Raw genomic sequence first — 20,338 nt, 5'->3', positions numbered from 1 at the left:
TGTCTTTTTACAGTATTTCCATCATGCTGTCTTTTTTATTATGTGGTGTGTCTTTTGGGGGAGTGGATATGAATTACGTATATTACGTATATGATCCCATTCTCCTCTATATGTTTAGCAGATATCTTCTTCCATCTGGTTTGCTTTTTTTTAAAAAAAGTTCTTTTAGTACTTAAAAATGGTTAAGATCGTAAATACTGTAGTTTCAACTTTTTAAAATTACGTTAATCACCATACATTACATCATTAGTTTTTTTTTTTTTAAGATTTTATTTATTTATTTGAGAGAGAGAGAATGAGAGAGAGCGAGTACATGAGACTGGGGAGGGTCAGAGGGAGAAGCAGACTCCCCGCCGAGCAGGGAGCCCTATGCGGGACTCGATCCCGGGACTCTAGGATCATGACCTGAGCCGAAGGCAGTCGCTTAACCAACTGAGCCACCCAGGCACCCTACATCATTAGTTTTTGATGTAGTGTTCCATGATTCATTGTTTGCGTATAACACCCAGTGGTCCATGCAGAACGTGCCCTCCTTAATACCCATCACCAGGCTAACCCATCCCCCCATCCTCCTCCCCTTTAGAACCCTCAGTTTGTTTTTCAGAGTCCATAGTCTCTCATGGTTCGTCTCCCCCTCCGATTTTCCCCCCTTCATTTTTCCCCTCCTGCTATCTTCTTCTTCTTCTTCTTCTTTTTTTTTTAATATATAATGTATTATTTGTTTCAGAGGTACAGGTCTGTGATTCAAAAGTCTTACTCAATTCACAGCGCTCACCATAACACATACCCTCCCCAGTGTCTATCACCCGGCCACCCCATCCCTCCCACCCCCCACCACTCCAGCAACTCTCAGTTTGTTTCCTAAGATTAAGAATTCCTCATATCAGTGAGGTCATATGATACTGTCTTTCTCTGATTGACTTATTTCGCTCAGCATAATACCCTCCAGTTCCATCCATGTCGTTGCAAAAGGCAAGATTTCATTCCTTTTGATGGCTGCATAATATTCCATTGTATATATATACCACATCTTCTTTATCCATTCATCTGTCGATGGACATCTTGGCTTTTTTCACAGTTTGGCTATTGTGGACATTGCTAGCACAATTTTTTTTTAAGTGTACAATTCATTAGTGTTAAGTATATTCACACTGTTGTGAAACAGATCTTCAGAACTTTTTCATCTTGCAAATCTGAAACATTAAACCCATTAAACAACAATTCCTACCCCTCTCCTTTTTTTTTTTTTTTTGGAGCCCTGTGTGGGCTTGACCTTACAACCCTGAGATCAAGACCTGAGCTGAAATCAAGAATCAAGAAAGACACTTAACTAACCACCCAGGTGTCCCTCTCCCTCTCCTTTTTAAACGCCATTCTACTTTCAGTTACTATCAATTTCAGTACTTTTACATACTTCATAAAAGTGAAATTGTACATATTTGTCCTTAATGTGACTGCCTCATTTGACACAGTATGTCTTGATGGTTCATTCATGTAGTATGTGGCAGGATTTCTTTCCGTTTTAAGGCCGAGTAATACTCCTTAGTATGTATATGCCACATTTTGTTTGTCCATTCATCAGCTGATGGACAGTTGTGTTGCTTCCACCTCTTGGCTGTTTTGTATAAGGCTGCTGTGAATATGGGTATGCAAATACCTCTTCAAGACCTGGCTTTAAATTCTTTTGGGTATATATACTCAAAAGTGGAATTGCTGGATCATATTTGATACTTTTATTTTTAATATTTCAAGGAACCTTCACAGTATTTCATGGATGTAATTGTTGTATCATAATCCCATCAGCAGTGCACAAGAGTTCCAGTTTCTCTACATCCTCACCAATACTTGTTGGTGAATATTTTGAATAATTTTAGGTTTACAGAAAAATTGAGCATATGGCATAGAGCTCCCATATGTGCCGTGTCCCCACCCCCCCCCCAAAAAATCATTTTTTCTCCTTTATTAACATCTTGCATTAGAGTGGTACATTTGCTACAATTAATGAACCAGTTTTGAATGTTATTAACTGGAGTCTATAGTTTGCTTTAATGTTCATTTTGTGTTGTACTGGTCTGTAGGTTTTGACAAAAGCATAATGTTATGGATTCATCGTTATAGTATCCTACAGAACAGTTTCATAACCCTTAAAAATTCCCTGTGCTTCACCTATTCATCTTCCCCCATATCCCTGAACACTTGGTAACCACTGATTTTTTTGCTGTGTTGATAGTCTTGCCTTTTCTATAATGTTATAGTTGGAATTACACAATATGTGGCCTTTCCAGACTGGCTTCTTTCACTTTTTGGAATATGCATTTAAGGTTCCTCCGTGTCTTTACATGGCTTGATAGTTCATCTATTTTTATTGATGAAATGTGTTTCCTTGTATGGATGCGCCACAGTTTATCCATTCACTTGTTGAAGGATGTCTTGGTTGATTCCAAGTTTGGGCAGTTAATAATAAAACAGCTTTAAACATTCATGTGTAGATTTTTGTGTAGACAAAAGTTTTCAGCTAATTTAGGTAAGTACCAAAGGAGCATGATTGAGGAATCTTAGGGTAAGAGTATGTTTAGTTTGTAATAAAAGACTGCCATACAGGTTTCTGAAGTGGCTGTACCATTTTCCATTCTCATCAGGAATGAATGAGTTTGTGTTGCTTCACATACTGACCTGTGTTTTGGATTTCAGCCATTCTAATGGATGTGTAGTCGTATCTCATTATTGTTGTAATTTGTATATTCCTGATGACAGTGATGTGGAGCATCTTTTCAGATGCTTATCTGCCACCTGTGTATCTTCTTTGTTGACATGTCTGTTCAGATCTTTTGCCCTTTTAAAATTTTGGTTATTAATAAGAGTTGTTTTAAGAATTCTTTGTAGGTAGTGAGTAGCAATCCTTAATCAGATATGTGTTTTTACAGATATTTTCTCCCAGTCTGTGGTATGTCTTTTCATTCTCTTAATAATGTCTTTTGCAGAGCAGAAGTGTTTTCAAATTTAATTAAGTCTGATGCTTTTTTTTGAAGGATCATGCTTTTCGTTTTTTTATTTATATTAAAAATTCATCAGACACAAATGTAATTTTTCTCCCAGCTGAGCACAGAGCCCCAGCACAGGGCTCAATCTCATGACTCTGACATCATGACCTGAACTGAAATCAAGAGTCAGATGCTTAACTGACTGAGTCACCCAGGTGCCTCCATTTATCTTTTGATGGACACTTGGGTTGCTTCTAGGTTTTAGCTATAATGAATGGTGTTGCTGTTAACGTGGGTCTGTAAATTTCTCTTCAAGACCATGCTTTCAGTCTTTTTTAGTATATGCCCAGAACTGAAATTGCTGGGTAATATAATTTTTTTTAAGATTAATTTATTTACTTTGAGAGAGCGCACGCGTGCTTGCGCGTGCAAGGTGCGCATGGGTGAGGGGTAGAGGGAGAGAGAGTCCCATGTAGATTCCACGCTGAGCACAGAGCCTGATGCAGGGCTTGATCTCATGACACTGAGATCACGACCTGAGCCTAAAACAGGAGTTGGCCATTCAACCCGACTGTGCCACCCAGGCGCCTGGGTAATATGGTAGTTCTATTTTTAATTTTTTGAGGAACCACTATATTATCTTCCACAATGGCTCTATCATTTTACTGACAATTTACACAAGGTTTCCAGTTTCTTCATATCCTCACCGATGCTTTTTGTTGTTGTTGTTACTGTTTTTAATAGTAGCTGTCCTAATGAGGTGTAGTATCTCGTAGGAGGCTTCCCTGATGATTAGTGGTGTAAGGCATGTTTTCCTGTGCTTATTGGCCAATGATGTGTCTTCTTTGGAGAAATACCTATTCAAGTCTTTTGTCCATTTTCGAATTGGGTTTTCTGTTGTTCTTGAGTTTTAGAAATGGTCTATATGTTCTGTATATTAATCTCTTATCAGACACACGATTTGCAAATATTTCCTGCTGTTTCATAGATTCCTTTTTCACTTTGTTGGCAGTTTCCATTGATGTGCAAAAGTTTTAAATTTTCATCATGTCCATTTGTCCGTTTTTTCTTCTGTTACCTGTGCTTTTGGTTTCATATCCAGGAAACCATTCCCAAATCCAGTGTTTTGAAGCTTTTGTCCTATGTTTTCTTTTAACTTTATAGTTTTAGATCTTATGTTTAGGTCTTTGATCCATTCTGAATTAATTTGTGGTGTATGAACAATCTGACTTCATTCTTTTGCATGTGAATATTCATTTTTCCCAGTAGCACCTGTTGAAAAGACTGTTCTTTCTTCACTGTGTGGTCTGGGCGTCCTTGTAAAAGATCATTTGACCTATATGTTAAGGGTTTATTTTTGGTCTCTCATTTCTGTTCCACTGGTCTATATGTCTGTCTTTTTGCCAGTATCATACTGTCTTGATAACTCTTGCTTTGTGTAGTATGTTTTGAACTTAGGAAAGGAAAGGCTTCCAACTTCATTCTTTTTCAAGATTGTTTTGCTATTTAGGGGCCCCCTGAGATTCCATGCAAATTTTAGTATGGGTTTTTCTATTTCTGCAAGAAATGTCATTGGGATTTTGAAAAGAATTGCACTGAATCTATAAATTTGGGTAGTATTGATATTTTAATAATATTAGTGTTCTAGTCCATGAACACGAAATGTGTTTCCATTTATTTCAGTCTTTAATTTCATTCAGCATTATTTTGTACTTTTCACTGTACCAGTCCTTCACCTCCTTGGTTAATTCCCAAGTTAATTTATTCTTTTTGATGCTGTTAAAAATGGAATTGTTTTATAATGTCCTTTCATGATTGTTCATTGATGGTATATAGAAATGCTGTTGAGGGCGTCTGGGTGGCTCAGTCGGTTAAGTATCTGACTTGATTTTGGCTCAGGTCATGATCTCAGGATTGTGAGATCAAACCCCGTATTGGGTTCTGTGCTGGGCATGGAGCATGTTTAAGATTCCTTCTCTCCCTCTCCCTCTGCCTTCCCCCCCAACCCCCAAAAAAAGGGGAAAAAAAAAAAAGAGAAAAGAAATGCTGTTGATTTTTGTGTGACAATATCCTGGTACTTTGCTTAATTTGTTAGTCCTGGGGTGCCTGGGTGGCTCGGTCGTTAAGCGTCTGCCTTCGGCTCAGGTCATGATCCTGGGGTCCTGGGATCGAGCCCCGCATCGGGCTCCCTGCTCAGCAGGAAGTCTGCTTCTCCCTCTCCCACTTGCCCTGCTTGTGTTCCCTCTCTCGCTGTGTCTCTCTCTGTCAAATAAATAAATAAAATCTAAAAAAAAAAAAAAATTTGTTAGTCCTAACATTTTTATGGAGTCTTTTGGGTTTTTTACATATAAGACCATATTATCTATGAACAGAGAGAATTTTACTTCTTTTCTAATTTGGATTCCTTTATTTTTCTTGCTTCATTACTCTGGCCAGTATTTATAGTTCTATATCGTATAGGAGTATTGACGTAGGCATCCTTCCCTTGTTCTCATTTGATTTGATTTGATTTATTTTTATATATATATAAAGATTTTATTTATTTATTTGACACAGAGAGAGAGAGCACAAGCAGGGGGAGCAGCAGAGGGAAAGGGAGAAGCAGGCTGTCTGCTGAGCAGGGAGCCCGATGTGGGGCTCGATCCCAGGACCCTGGGATCATGACCTGAGCTGAAGGCAGCCGCTGAACTGACTGAGCCACCCAGGCACCCCTATTTATTTATTTTTAAGTAGACTCCATGCCCAGCATGGAACCCAAACACGGGGCTTGAATTCATGACCCTGAGATCAAGACCTGAGTTGAGACCAAGAGTCAGACGCTTACTGACTGGGCCACCCAGGTGTCAGGCACACCTACCCCTTTCCCCTGTTCTGATTTTAGAGGGAAAGCTTTCAGTCTTAAACTGTTGAGTATGATGTTTGTTTGTTTTTTTTTTAAGATTTTGTTTATTTATTTGAGACAGAGAGAATGAGAGACAGAGAACATGAGAGGGAGGAGGGTCAGAGGGAGAAGCAGATTCCCTGCTGAGCAGGAAGCCCGATGTGGGACTTGATCTCGGGACTCCAGGATCATGACCTGAGCCGAAGGCAGTCGCCCAACCAACTGAGCCACCCAGGCGCCCGAGTATGATGTTTGTTGTGGGCTTTTCATATATGGCTTTTTTGTTATGTTGAGATAGTTTCATTTTATTCCTAGTTTGTTGAGTGTTTGGGTTTTTTTTTTTTTTTTGTGATGAAAGGGTGTTGAATTTTGTCAAGCTCTTTTTCTGCATCGGTTGAAATGGTTTTGCAGTTTTTCCCCTTTATTCTATTAATGAGGTGCCTTACATTGATTGGTTTTCTTGTGTTAAACCATCCTTGCATTCAAGGAATAAATCTCACTTGGTCGTGGGGTGTACAGTTTTTGTAATATGCTGCTGAATTTGATTTACTAGTATTATGTTGAGGGTTTTTACATAAGTGTTGATAAGAGATACTGGTCTGTAGTTTTCTTACAGTGTTTGTGTCTGGCTTTGGTATGGGGCATTGCTGGCATTGATGAGTTAAAAAATATTTTGTCTTCAATTTTTAGAAATGTTTTAGAAGGATTTATGTTAATTCTTTAAATGTTTGGCAGGATTCACTAGTAAAGCTATCATGTCCAGGGTTTTTCTTTGTATAAGGGATTTTTATTTTTTATTTTTTAAAAAAGATTTATGTATGTATTTTAGAGGGAGAACACGTGCAGGCAGAGGGAGAAAGAGAGAAGTGGACTCCCTGCTGAATGGGGAGCCCGAAGACACAGGACTCAATCTCATGCCATGAGATCATGACCTGAGCCTAAATCAAGAGTCAGACTCTTGGGGCGCCTGGGTGGCTCAGTCGTTAAGCGTCTGCCTTCGGCCCAGGTCATGATCCCAGGGTCCTGGGATCGAGCCCCGCGTCGGGCTCCCTGCTCCGCGGGAAGCCTGCTTCTCCCTCTCCCGCTCCCCCCGCTTGTGTTCCCTCTCTCGCTGTGTCTCTCTCTGTCAAATAAATAAAATCTTTAAAAAAAAAAAAAAAAGAGTCAGACTCTTAATGGACTAAGCTACCCAGGCATGCCTGTATGTGAGGGATTTTTGAATACTGAATCAATCTATAAGTGGTCTGATTTTCTCTTTCTTCATCATTCAATCTGGTTAGGTTTTATGTTTCTGGGTTATCCAATTTGTTGGTGTGCAGTTGTTCATAGTACTCTTCCAGTCCTTTTATTTCTGTAGAATTGGTTGTAATGCCTCCACTTACATTTTTTATTTTAATATATATATTTTTAAAGATTTTATTTATTTATTTGAGAGAGAGAGAATGAGAGAGAGAGAACACATGAGAGGGGATAGGGTCAGAGGACGAAGCAGACTCCCTGCCGAGCAGGGAGCCCGATGCGGGACTCGATCCAGGGACTCCAGGATCATGACCTGAGCTGGAGGCAGTCGCTTAACCAACTGAGCCACCCAGGCGCCCTATTTTAATATTTGTGTCTTTTCTTTTTTTCTTAGTGGATCCAGCTAACATTTTGTCAATTTTGTTGATACTTTTGATGAATCAGGTTGATTTTTTCCCGTTTTTTTGTTGTCTATTTTGTTTGTCTTTGCTTTAATCTTTATTATTTCTTTCCTTCTGCTACCTTTGGGTTTGATTTGTTGTTTTTCTTGTTCCTTAAATAGTAACGCTACGTTGTTAATTTGAGATTTTTTTTTTTTTTTAAGATGTTATTTATTTATTTGAGAGAGAGCGAGCAAGAACAAGTTGGGGGAGAAGCAGAGGGAGAGGGAGAAGCCACTCCCCTCTGAGCAGGGAGCCAGATGAGGGGCTCCATCTCAGAACTCTGGGATCATGACCTGAGCCAAAGGCAGACGCTTAACAAACTCAGCCACCCAGGCGCCCTCTTGTTTTTAATATAAGCATTTATAGCTGTAAATTTTCCCCTCAACACTGCGTTTGCATCCCGTAGGTTTTGGTATGCTGTATTTTCATTTTTTTCTTTTTTTTTAAAGATTTTATTTATTTGAGAGAGAATGAGAGAGAGAGAACACATGAGAGGGGATAGGGTCAGAGGGAGAAGCAGACTCCCTGCCGAGCAGGGAGCCGGATGCGGGACTCGATCCAGGGACTCCAGGATCATGACCTGAGCCGAAGGCAGTTGCTTAACCAACTGAGCCACCCAGGCACCCTGTATTTTCATTTTTATTCCTAAGTATTTTCTAATATTTCTGGTGATTTGTTCCATTAGTTGCTTAAGAGTGTGTTGTTCAATTTCTACTAATTTATGAGTTTTCCAGTTTTGTTACTGATTTCTTTTTTTGTTGTGTTGAAATTTTTTTATGGTATTTATTGTTTTAATAGTGAGACTTAATTTGTGGTGAACATGGTCCATCCTGGAGAATATCCCATGCATACTTGAAGAATGTGTATTCTGTTGTTGGGTAGAGTGTTCTATATATGTCTGTTAGATCTAGTTGGTTTATTGTGTTGTTGAAGTCCTCTTGTTTCCTTATCTTCTGTCTGATTATTTGATCTGTTATTGAAAGTGGGATATTGAAGTCTCTAGCTATTACTGTGGAACTGTTTCCCCCTTCAGTTTTTGCTTCATATATTTTAATGATTTTATTAAGTACATAAATATTTGTAATTGTTATATCTTTTTTTATTGAACTTTTTATTAATATATAATGTCCTTTGTCTCTTGCAGTCTTTTTTTTTTTTTTTTTAATCTTTTTTGTCTGATAATAGTATAGGAGGTTTATAAACTTCAGTAGTAAATGTATTAGGTTATATGGGCCATTATTGGGTCTCTGTTAGACATTCTTTTGTTTTTTTTTTTAAGCCATTTTTCACTCTGGGGCTGTCCAAAAACAAGCCTGAAGCAGGTTGCTAATCCCTGCTGTGCCTTGAACAGAACTTTTAAAATGGTAATGAATTTATTGTTCCTTTTCTTTATGGTTAATGGTTTTGTCTTGTTAAAGAATTATTTCCTTAATCTGAGATTTTGAAGATATATATTAGATCCTAAAAGCATTATTGTTCTGTCTTCACATTTAGATCTGTAATCCTCCTACAACTGATGTATCAGGCAGAAGTTTTATTTTATCTCCCTTCCCCCATATGTTTACCCTGTACACTAAGCACAAGTTCTGAAAGGGCCATTCTTATTGTTCTGAACTTCTATTTTCATAAATCATGTGACCTCATATATATTGGTTTGTTTCTGGGTTTTTTCTTTTTTTTTCTTTTATCTATTTGTCTATCCCTGTACCAATCACTGTTTTAATTTCTCTAGTTTTATAAACCATCTTACTTTCTGGTAGAGCAGGTTCTACCATTTCCTCCTTGGGGATTCTCTTGCCTGTTCTTGGCAACTTGAATTTCTTCATAAATTTTAGAATCATTTTGTCAAGTTACACACACACACACACTGAAAGTTTAATTGGAATTGCATTAACTCACAGTTTGCATGAAAATTGTTTTTTATGAGTCTGCTACTCCATTTAGGTTGTCTTTTTTGTACAGGTTGCAGTTTTTCATGCAGAGATCTTGCACATTTTTGTTGGTTTATTCTTAGATACTTTTGTTTTTTGTTGCCATTGTAAATATGCTTTTTGCAGTTACTTTTTTTTTAAAAAAGATTTTATTTGTTTATTTTGACAGAGAAAGAGAGCACGAGCAGGTTTGGGGGGCAGAGGGAGAGAGAGAGAAGCAGGCTCCCCACTGAGCTAGGAGCTGGATTTTGGGCTTGATCCCAGGACTCTGGTATCATGACCTGAGCCGAAGGCAGGGGCTTAACTGACTGAGCCACCCAGGTGTGGTATAGGTGTCCCTATTCTTTTTTTTTTTTTGCATTTTTAAAGTATTTATTTGCTGAGATGATCCTACTAATGGTGCATTATGACCTGTAAAAACAGCTCGGAATTCGTTGTCAGTGAACCTTTATTAAACACTGTCTCTTACTTAATTGGTCTTTTTTTTTTTTTTAAGATTTTATTTATTTATTTGAGAGAGACAATGAGAGAGAGCACATGAGAGGGGGGAGGGTCAGAGGGAGAAGCAGACTCCCCGCCGAGCAGGGAGCCCGATGTGGGACTCGATCCTGGGACTCCAGGATCATGACCTGAGCCAAAGGCAGTCGCTTAACCAACTGAGCCACTCAGGCGCCCATTGGTCTTTTTTTTTTTTTATCACTATCAGACGTAACCTTTACCTTTTAAGTCAGAATCAGATATCTATATAGATACTCTGTGATGTGAGGTCATAAGGCCATGTCCAGCAGTCATGATATATCTGATACTTTCTTTTTATCCTCATCTCCACATAGTTTGGGTTAGGACATGTCCTTTTAAAGGTATTTTCTTAATGAATTCTCACCTTTTTTTGTCCTTTTTGTTTGTGAATTATCTTCCTTCAACTCCTGTTCAAAAGCTGCTGTGGGATTCTTGCTTTTTTAATGTAGTTTGTGCCTGTTTAATGTACTAGATTCTGTATGGATGGATGGTTTTTAATAGGAAAATGCCAAGACAAGAAATGAAAATGAATTCTCACAATAGTATAAGATTCTACTGTCTGCTTCAGTAGCACATAGACAACAGTGTAAGATTCTAATAGGAAACATTGCCACTGTTTAGGTTTTTTTTTTTTTAATCCTTTAGAGGACCTTGAGACTTTCACTTAGTTTCAGTGCCTTTCTCTTTGGAAAATCACTGATTGCTGTTTTTTTTTTTAAGATTTTACTTATTTATTTGACAGAGAAAGAAAGAAGCAGAGGGAGGGAGAAGCAGACCCCTGTTGAGTAGGGAGCCCAATGCAGGACTCAGTCCTGGGACTCAGGGATCATGACCTGAGCCAAAGGCAGACGCTTAACCGACTCAGCCACCCAGGCGCCCCTGATTACTGCTTTTTAAGAAGCAGAATAAAATAAGCTTTTTTCATCTTTTTGCACTGCTAATAACAGTATGCTTATAAGATCTGGAAATTGGAGTCACATAATGCTTTTATAGTATGTGATAATGGTTTCTGCTTTTTTTTTTTTTTCTTTGAAGTCAGTACAAGGATGGTTCTGGGGCGCTTAGGTGGCTCAGTCAGTTAAACAAAGGCTCAGGTCATGATCCTGGGTCCTGGGATCAAGCCCCACATTGGAAATGCTAATTGGAAAAAATATATGCACCCCTGTGTTCGTTGCAGCATTTACAATAGCCAAGGTACAGAAACAACCTAATTAGCCATTGATAGTTGAACAGATAAAGATGAAGGAATATTACACAATGTAATATTACTCAGCCATAAAAAGAATGAGATCTTGCCATTTGGGGCAACATTGATGGACCTAGAAGGTATTCTGCTAAGTGAAATAAGCCAAAGAAAGAGAAATACTATATGATCTCACTTTTATATGGAATCTAAACAAAGTAAATTGAACAAACAAAAAATAGAAACAGTATCATAAATACAGAGAACTGGTGGTTGCCAGAGGTGAGGCCGTTGGGCGGATGGACAAAATAGGTGAAGTGGTTTAAGAGGTACAACTTCCAGGGGCGTGTGGGTGGCTCAGGTGGTTAAGCGTCTGCCTTCGGCTCAGGTCATGATCCCAGGGTTCTGGGAATGAGCCCCACACTGGGCTCCCTGCTCAGCAGGGAGCCTGCTTCTCCCCCTCCCACTGCTTCTCCCCCTGCTCATGCGTGCTCTCACTCTCTGTATCTCTGTGTCTCGAATGAATTAAAAAAAAAAAAAAAAAGAGGTACAACTTCCAGTTACAGAATGGATAAGTTAGGGAATGAAAAGTCCCCATAGAGAATATAGTCAGCAATACTGTAAGGGTGTTGTATGGTGACAATGGATGGTGACTGCATTTACTGTGGTGAAAAAAAAGAAAGTTGATGCAGGCAAAAAACTTAGAATTTCTTGAGGCTGTGTGATGAAATTGACGTTTCGCTTTTGCTTTGTGGCTCAAGAGTCAAACTTTTCTCTTTAGGATATTAGACTGTTAGCTTCTGAATAGTTACCATCCCTCCTAGACGTTTTGTTTTTGTTTTGAAATTTGTATTTGGAAGTGTTATGTAGCTAACATCTCAGGTGTTAAGGAGTTATAGATGATTTCTTTTTCTTTTTTATTTCAGAGAGAGTGAAAGAGAGAGAGAGTAAGCAGTGGTGGGGGGGGGGCGGGAGAGAGAGAGAAAGAATCTTAAGCTCGTTTTGATCTCACGACCCTGAGATCATCAAGAGTGCAGTGCTTAGCTTAACTGATCCGAGCTACCCTGGTGCCCCTCATGTTTTGTGTTTTTGTTTTTGTTTTTTTTAAAGGATAATAGAGGGACAGCTGGGTGGCTCAGTTGGTTAAGCCTCTGCCTTCTGCTCAGGTCATGATCTCTGTCCTGTGATCTAGTCTGGAATCAGGCTCCCTACTGAAGGGGAAGTCTGCTTCTCGCTCTCCCTCTGCTCTTCTCCCCTGCTTGTGCTCATTCTCTTTCTCTCTCTCTCTCAAATAAATAAAATAAATCTTAAAAAAAAAAAAGGATAATAGAGAAGAGCTCGTTTTGATGGCAGTGGGCATTTAATAGTCCTATGTTTTTATTAATCAGTTTGATTTAGCTGGTCTGTTGGCTATTTCTTTTATAGAAATGAACAGATCCTAACTGAATGGGTTACATCATTCAGCTGAATTCATGTGTTCTGATTCCATTAATCGTGATTTAGGTTACTAAGTAGCTTCCTTTTTCTTAATCAACAAATACATCTATAGGTTATCTCAGCAAGAGCATTCTCCTCTATGTGGAAGTTAATTTTATTGTTATCATGTGCATAATGGCAAATGTCTCCACACAGATGCTAGTCTCTTTAAACATTACTCTTTAGTGTTGGGTGTATAAAGGGGACTGACATGACAGGAGGGGCCAGAAAAAGATAAGAGAGTTACCTCTCATAGGAAATAAGGCAATTAAAATGAAAAAAATTCCTCTCACAGTAGAAAAATGACAAGAGAAAGTAATGAGTTCTTTGAACATTGGTGGCTTTACTTAAACTATTTGCAATACTGTGGTGTTGTTTCAAGAATTGAAAGAATTTGGAGTGGGTGGGTAGAATAGAAAAGATTATAAATTTTTAAGTATTTCATAAAATGCTTTTGAGGTATTATTACTGTTTTTTGAAACAACCAGTATCTCATTTTGGTAAAAATATTTTATCTATTTATGAAAATAATAGTTTTTAGTTCTTTGTGACTTATATGTTAGGAAGTAAGTTCAATTTTTATGTATAAGATTTCCTTTTATGGTTATGTAAAAATTACTAATATTAAAGACTTTAAGATTGTAAGCAAATTGCTGATTTATAGTCATGCTTATTTTTAAAATAATTGTGTTACTAACAAAGTTTGGTTGACTGTTTCTATGAATTTTAAAACTTTCTGTCACGTTTTCTTATTTTTGGTTCCCTATGTATTGTTAGGAAAAAATGAAAATAAATGAATTTTCTATATTTTTAGGCCCGGATAGCATTTTTGCAAGGAGAAAGAAAAGGTCAAGAAAACTTGAAGAAGGATTTAGTAAGAAGAATAAAGATGTTAGAGTATGCATTAAAACAAGAAAGGTATGTGTACCTCATTTGGTAATAGAACAATATTTTTTTTAATACTAGTGTACAGTATATTTAAAAGTTCTTTGAAGTGGGGGGAATCGGAGGGGGAGACGAACCATGAGAGACTATGGACTCTGAGAAACAAACTGAGGGGTTTAGAGGGGAGGGGGGTGGGGGGGATGGGTTAGCCTGGTGATGGGTATTAAAGAGGGCATGTACTGAATGGAAAATAAATAAATAAAATCTTAAAAAATATGCATAAATAAAAGAGATTAATAATCTCCTTTAAAAAAAGAAAGCTCTTTGAAAGAAATGAAACCCTGCCCAAAATACAAGATGATACTTTGATTTGATTCTTATAATGGGAAAAGAAAAGATTTAAATCTTTAAAATTGAAATAATTTTCGTCTTTTGTTATGGAACCTAAGTTTTGGGATTTTTTTTTTTTCTTTAAAGATCAGGAAAAAATTATCTTTACTCAGGTGTATATGTTAATTGGGTAATTTACATTTTTTTCTTTCACAGCAGTGCACCTTTTTTCCTAACTTCCTTTGCAAGTAAAGCTTAAAAACAGACATTCATATTATGTTTTATTTGTTATTAGAGAAATGTATACCAGTCTTAACTGTGTAGAAAAGGAGAAAATATTCTCTTTCAACAATTTATTATTGAATTTTCAGGGCAAAATATCACAAATTAAAATATGGCACAGAACTGAACCAAGGTGATTTGAAAATGCCAACTTTTGAATCAGGTAAACTTGATTCTTCTGTTAACCTTCTGACCCAATTCAAGAAAAATTGGTTTAAGCTCATTTTTATGTAACAGACATGTTTTCTTCATCCTCATTTTGCTTTGATAGCATTGGTTAGTCAAATGGTTGACTACTGTAATATTATCTAGTGTTTTGCGAAAATAATAAATGAATAAAGTAAGTAGTTTTATCTACATCTCAATCCTGAGGCTATTTATCCTGTTTTCCTTGTGTTGAAACCTTTGTAAAATTGTGGGTGCATTTTTGGTATTAATTAGAGGTGAAAGGTAATGAAACAGTTCCTTCTATACTTGTAGGTAATTCTTAGCCCATATGAGCTTAATTTTTTATTATTACAAAGTTCTTTTTAACTGGAGAAGCTGTGATTAATACAGTTTAATTCTGAAAATTGGAAATTTGATTGAATTTGGAAACCTCATAGGCAGCCAAATAAGGTTAAGAGAAGGAAAAAAAAAATCTTCACTTCATCTTGCAACTATACTAAATTTTGCATCTTGCACTAAATTAAATGAATGGATATTGAGGGTGAGAGTAGTATCTGATGAACAGTTATGCTGGGAAGAGATGGCTGGATATAGGAAAAGGGTAACAGTTTAATGATAACTTGAGGGTTCTATATGATTACAGTTTGAGTAGTTTACACTTGATCTTAACCAAAAGGCTGAGAAGCAATACAGTTTGAGTCGTCTAAACATCTAATAATAAATGAGGATTATTTTGATTTATATTATACAATACTGGGCATATTATCAGTTTCTTATTTCAGGTATATTTAGAATTCATATATACATTTTGATGGTGCAGTCAGATTGAATTCTGTGCTGTTCTTGGGTGCTGGTTACTAAGACAAGAAAAAAGTGTTTCTTTATTTGGATATGCAATTTTTCCTCTCCTATAGTTGTACCATATCTAATAAAGTCAAAGCATATATGGTAGGGAAAATAAAACTTACGTAGGGATTTTTTTTTAGTTAGGTGGCAGAGTAAATTTTAAAAATTTAATTGGTTTTTAGTTTAATATTAAATACTATTAATTTAATATTAAGTTTAATGTTAAGTACTTAGAACTTGGCAAAACACTTCATACATACAACCTGCAGTTGATTTAATTTTTCTCCACTTACTAATTTTACCATTTATATCTTCAGGTTGTTGGCATATATATAAAATTAAGAAAAAAAATAAGAGCAGCATGAGTTTCCTTTTTTTTTTTTAAGATTTTATTTATTTGTCAGAGACAGAAAAAGAGAAAGGCAGGCAGAGGGAGAAGCAGACTCTCCACTGAGCAAGGAGCCAGATGCGGGGCTGGATCCCAGGACCCTGGGATCATGACCTGAGCTGAAGGCAGATGCTTAACCGACTGAGCCACCCAAGCGTCCTGCATGGGTTTCCTTTGGTCTGGCTTTTCAGTGATTATGAAGGTTCACTTTGATAGTAGGGAACAGTATTGTGGCCTAATCCTTGGAAAAGCAACAATAAGTGATAAAAAGATGGAAAGTATATATTTTGGGCCTTGTTTACTACAGTAGTCTTATTGCAGTTAGAGGGAGTAGAGTGGCTTCACACAACCTAATGAATTCAGAACTTTTCTTTGACTCCTTTTCTTTCTAATATGGTTAGAATATTCACAAAATAAGTATTCATTTTCTAACTCGAGGGCTATCCCCCCCTAACTTGGTCTTCGTAAATGTGAGGAAGGTGGCTAGTTGCAGCTGCATTGTTCCTGGAGCTAGAGTCAGAATTGGTTAGCTGGTCTCAGTACAACAACTTGTATAAAACAGATCATTAGCAGATAAATCTCTACTGCCTACAACTGAGGTAAGATTAAAAACAACTCTTTTTATCTATATAAATTTAACTATTAAAACTTCCTTAAAATGAGGAATACAATGACATCCAAGTATTTTATTTATGGGAACAATAATAGCAACATAGATTGCTTTTATTGATGTAGAAAAACTTCATGGTGTTGAGCAGGGGAAAACAACGAAGGGATGGGCAAAATACAACATGAAAACAAAATGGAATAAAATTACATCAAAGTATGGATTGAGATAGACATTAAATTAGTGTTGTCTTTTATATATACACAAAATAAATCAAAATGTAAAAAAATATGTAAAATATTGTCTTGACAGAAGTACAAGATATGCATGTTTTTATACCTGTGCCTCAGTAATACCAATATGTGTATGTATCCTAAACTGGTTTAACCCTATGTATCTAAATATGTAAAGAGCTCTTTTTCATACATTTAGGGGGAAAAAAAAATCTAACAGTAGAAAAATAGGCAAAAGACTTGAAAAGGCAGCCCATAAGAGAAGAGATCCAAATGGCCAATAAGTAGATGAAATGAGACTCAATTTTATTAGTTATTGAGGAAATACAACCGAAGTGCAGTGTATACAATTAGACACCTACCAGAATGGCTAAAATAAAATACAAAAGAGAAAGGTCAAGTGTTGATGAGGATTTAGAACAACCTGTTGGGATTGAAAATTGATTGAACTGCTCTAAAAGTGGTTTGTCGGTGATACTAAAGGGAACATAGCCCTAGCAGCGTGCTCTGTGGCCCAATAATTCTACTTCTAGGTATTCTACTCCTTAAAAGGCTTACATATGTTCATCATAAGGCTTGTATATAGTATCTTGTAATAAAAATCTGGAAACAACTTGAGTGACCTGCAGTGTTAGAATGGGTACATAATACTGTGTGATATTTTAGCATAGTGGAATGCTCTTTAGCAACAAAAATGAACAAACTCGTAACTACATCTGACAGTGTGAAAATTGATATAAATGATTTCATGAATATAAAGTTAAAAAATTAATCTAGGTTTTATAAATCAGGATAGTATTGATATCCTTTTGGAGTGTCTAGTGATTGGAAGAGGGCACAAGGAAAGCTTTCAGGGTGCTGATAAATGTTTTTTTTCTTCATTGAGGAACTGGTTATATTGGTGTGTTAAAAAATTCATTGAGCTGTATGCTTCTGTTGTACTTCAAGGATATCCTTAGCAGCATTATTTATAATAGGGAAAAGTGGAAACTAATGTCAACATTAGTTGACTAGTTAAATTAAATATACTTTCTATGGAATAATTTTATGATATTAATCTATTGCCATCAAGAGAATGTTGAAATATGTTGTCAAAAGCAGCTTATAGTACAGTGCACACATTGCCCCCCCCCCCCCTTTTTAAGAAAGGAGTTTATGTATTTTGAGATGAAAAATAGGGATTGATAAATTCTCAAGTACTAACACTTGGTGATAGGATTTGGGGCAGTTATAGTTCCTTCTAAAAATGTATTTTTTTCTCCAGTGGTTATGTATTATATGTAATTACACAGTAAACAAATGGTATAAATAGAAAAAATTATAAATAGAAAAGTAGGCTATTAGGGTGAAATAATTATTTCTAGAAATCTTAGAAATTCCTGTGTTCAGGGTAAGAATGAAAAGATGTTAATAATGGGATTGTTAGGCTTAGAGAAGTAATGCCTGCTACCAGTATTTGTTCTCATGACTGTGAGGAGTCTAGGAGCCCAACAACTGTGAGCCATGGTAAGGGTTGTCAACATTCAGTGTGAGGGCTGATCTTCTATGATCCTCTCTTCTCTGCTTTATTTTCATAATGGGACTTTATAGGAAAATATTTCTGTGATATCATTAGTGCTGATACATAGTTTTAAATCTCTCTAGGGATACTTACTGAGAATTTGACTCACTTCAGATTATAGTATTTTTTTTTTAAAGATGTATTTATTTATTTGAGAGAGAGAGAGTGGGGAGAGGGGCCAGCAGGAGAGGGAGAAAGAGAGAAGCAGACTCCCCACTGAGTGGGGAGCCTGGCTTGGGGCTCGATCTCACCACCCTGAGATTATGACCTGAGCCGAAATCAAGAGTTGGATGCTTAACCGACATGAGCCGCCCAGACCCCCTATAGTATTTATTAAACTCTCTCTTAATGTGTATACTTTTATTCCAGAATAATATATGACTTTTTACTTGTAGTAGAAACTATTTTCTGGTTTAAGTTTTAGTTCTTTTTTTTTTTTTTTAAAGGTTTTATTTATTTACTTGAGAAAGAGAGACAGCGAGAGAGGGAACACAAGCAGGGGGAGTGGGAGAGGAGGGGGAGTGGGAGAGGGAGAAGCAGGCTCCCGCAGAACAGGGAGCCCGACGCGGGGCTTGATCCCAGAACCCTGGGATCATGACTCGAGCCGAAGGCAGACATGCTTAACGACCGAGCCACCCAGGCACCCCTTAAGTTTTAGTTCTTAAAATGAAATTGATTATATAAAATGTTATGATATAGACTTAAAGTTAACTGGTACAGATTCAAAATTAAGTTATTCAGTAGTTTTATATATACTAGGTTTCCTAAGTGTTGATTTTGAATAGCTTAAGTAAATATTAAATATAGCTTTTTATTTTTGAAAGCATTCAACCCAGCAGAATTCTGGTAGTTAAAAAAAAAAAATTACTTTTTAGCATTTCATTTCAAAGCCTAGTCTTTTGGTTTTTGAATCTCTAGTAGAATAGTTGATGTACTCTTGGGTTTTCCCAATTTTAAAACAAGGAGGGTTGTACCTGAGTGTTGATTGGGATAAACACATTTAAAATGAGTGACCCACAGTAAATAATAGTTGTTCATTTATTTCTGTCCTTTATAAAATAGTTATATTTTGTGGGAATTTATCCCTGAGAGAACTTCGACAATATTTTCTCAAGAGTTGAAATAATGGGTATGAAATCATCTTTTTGTGTGTGTGTGTTAATTTTTAGAAGAAACCAAAGACACAGAAGCTCCCACAGCACCTCAGAATAGCCAGTTAACATGGAAGCAAGGCAGACAGCTGTTAAGACAGTAAGTAATGGTTCATTTTCAGCTTTCTTTAAGGATCTAGGTATGAAAGTGCTTCTATTTCAATCACTTTGCAAGTGAAAAATTATTTGGTGATTATAGGACAGTGTGTAGAGTTTTCAAATTGCTCTCTTTATTAGACTATTCGATCTTTTTAAAGTTTGTCTCCTCTGAATGTTCCTTTGAACACTGCTCAGGATGATGATGTTTTCTTATTTGTGGGGTAGAATGTCATAAAAACTGGATGACTGGAAGGTGAGAACAAAAACAATATAGAGTTCATACTTGTGGATGCTCTCATTCCCATCACTGCAGAATTCACAGACTTGCGTTTAAGTGGGAGTGTTACTGGTTTATAGAGGAATTTAACTGGTTATCTGAAACCTTTCATAAGTGGCTTGCCAAATCCTACTTTTACTTGAATTTTTGAGGAAACTTTTTGATGTTTGAATTCTTTGCTGTATTATAAGTAATTGTGTGGCATATTTTACTTACTGTCTTTTATCTGTTTTTCGGTCTTATATTTTTAAAGCTTTGGTACCTGTGTACTACTGATAGCCTGAGTGATTTACAATTATTCAACCTTCTCAACTCTATACATGTTTAGCTTTACTTCAGTAACCCTGTGAAATGTGGTCAGACCCTTGATCTTGTTACTACCTAGAACTACCCTACTCTGGAATATTCCATGATCCAACACTTGTCTTATATTCCGCCTTTTCCACCCCCAACTCCCATGTTATTTGCCCTCTGACCTTACCTTGATCTTTAGATTCTTGGCTACTTCATTTTCTCCTTAAGCTCCTTGAGCTCTGGTTGGTTTTACTTTGTTTATTTGTTGATGTCGGCTTTTCTTGTTTTTATTTTTACCTAGCTCCACCTTAGACCCCATCATTCATCACCCTTTTGCTAGGACCCCTAGCTTTCTTGCTGCCCTCTCTTACCCCTCTCCCACCAGTCATTTTACTATACCTGCAGTATCTCAGCCCTAGTTCAGTCTTGCTGTCTGCTGCTTCTGTTTCTAATTAAATCTTGGAGAAAAATCACAGAGTCCTCTGAATGCCCCTACATATTCATGGTTTCCTGTACAAACATTACAGAGAGCCTTTTTCCATAACCCCGGTCATGTCCTGCTCC

At 36.9% G+C, this 20,338-nt stretch overlaps 1 protein-coding gene across 5 annotated transcripts in view; it reads left to right on the top strand.

Moving 5' to 3' along the window:
• The window catches only part of STRN3 (striatin 3), a 107,430-nt gene that overhangs the window by 35,777 nt on the left and 51,315 nt on the right, over positions 1 to 20,338 (top strand). For all 5 annotated transcript variants that reach the window (XR_010405134.1, XM_045900670.3, XM_045900672.3 and 2 more), the window contains exons 2-4: positions 13,468 to 13,571; positions 14,240 to 14,313; positions 19,123 to 19,204. Coding sequence is in view for 4 of the 5 variants with exons in the window: in XM_045900670.3 (XP_045756626.1) it covers positions 13,468 to 13,571; positions 14,240 to 14,313; positions 19,123 to 19,204 (260 nt within the window). In the remaining variant the exon portion in view is untranslated. The remainder of the gene's footprint in view (positions 1 to 13,467; positions 13,572 to 14,239; positions 14,314 to 19,122; positions 19,205 to 20,338) is intronic.

This window comes from Mirounga angustirostris, unplaced genomic scaffold, assembly GCF_029215605.1.
Source record: "Mirounga angustirostris isolate CCGP_5_RB_7025 unplaced genomic scaffold, mMirAng1.0.hap1 SCAF_9, whole genome shotgun sequence".
NCBI classification, from domain to species: Eukaryota; Metazoa; Chordata; class Mammalia; order Carnivora; family Phocidae; genus Mirounga; species Mirounga angustirostris.
The sequence above is the reverse complement of the archived record's forward strand: the minus strand, read 5'-3'. Positions and strand labels throughout refer to the sequence as shown.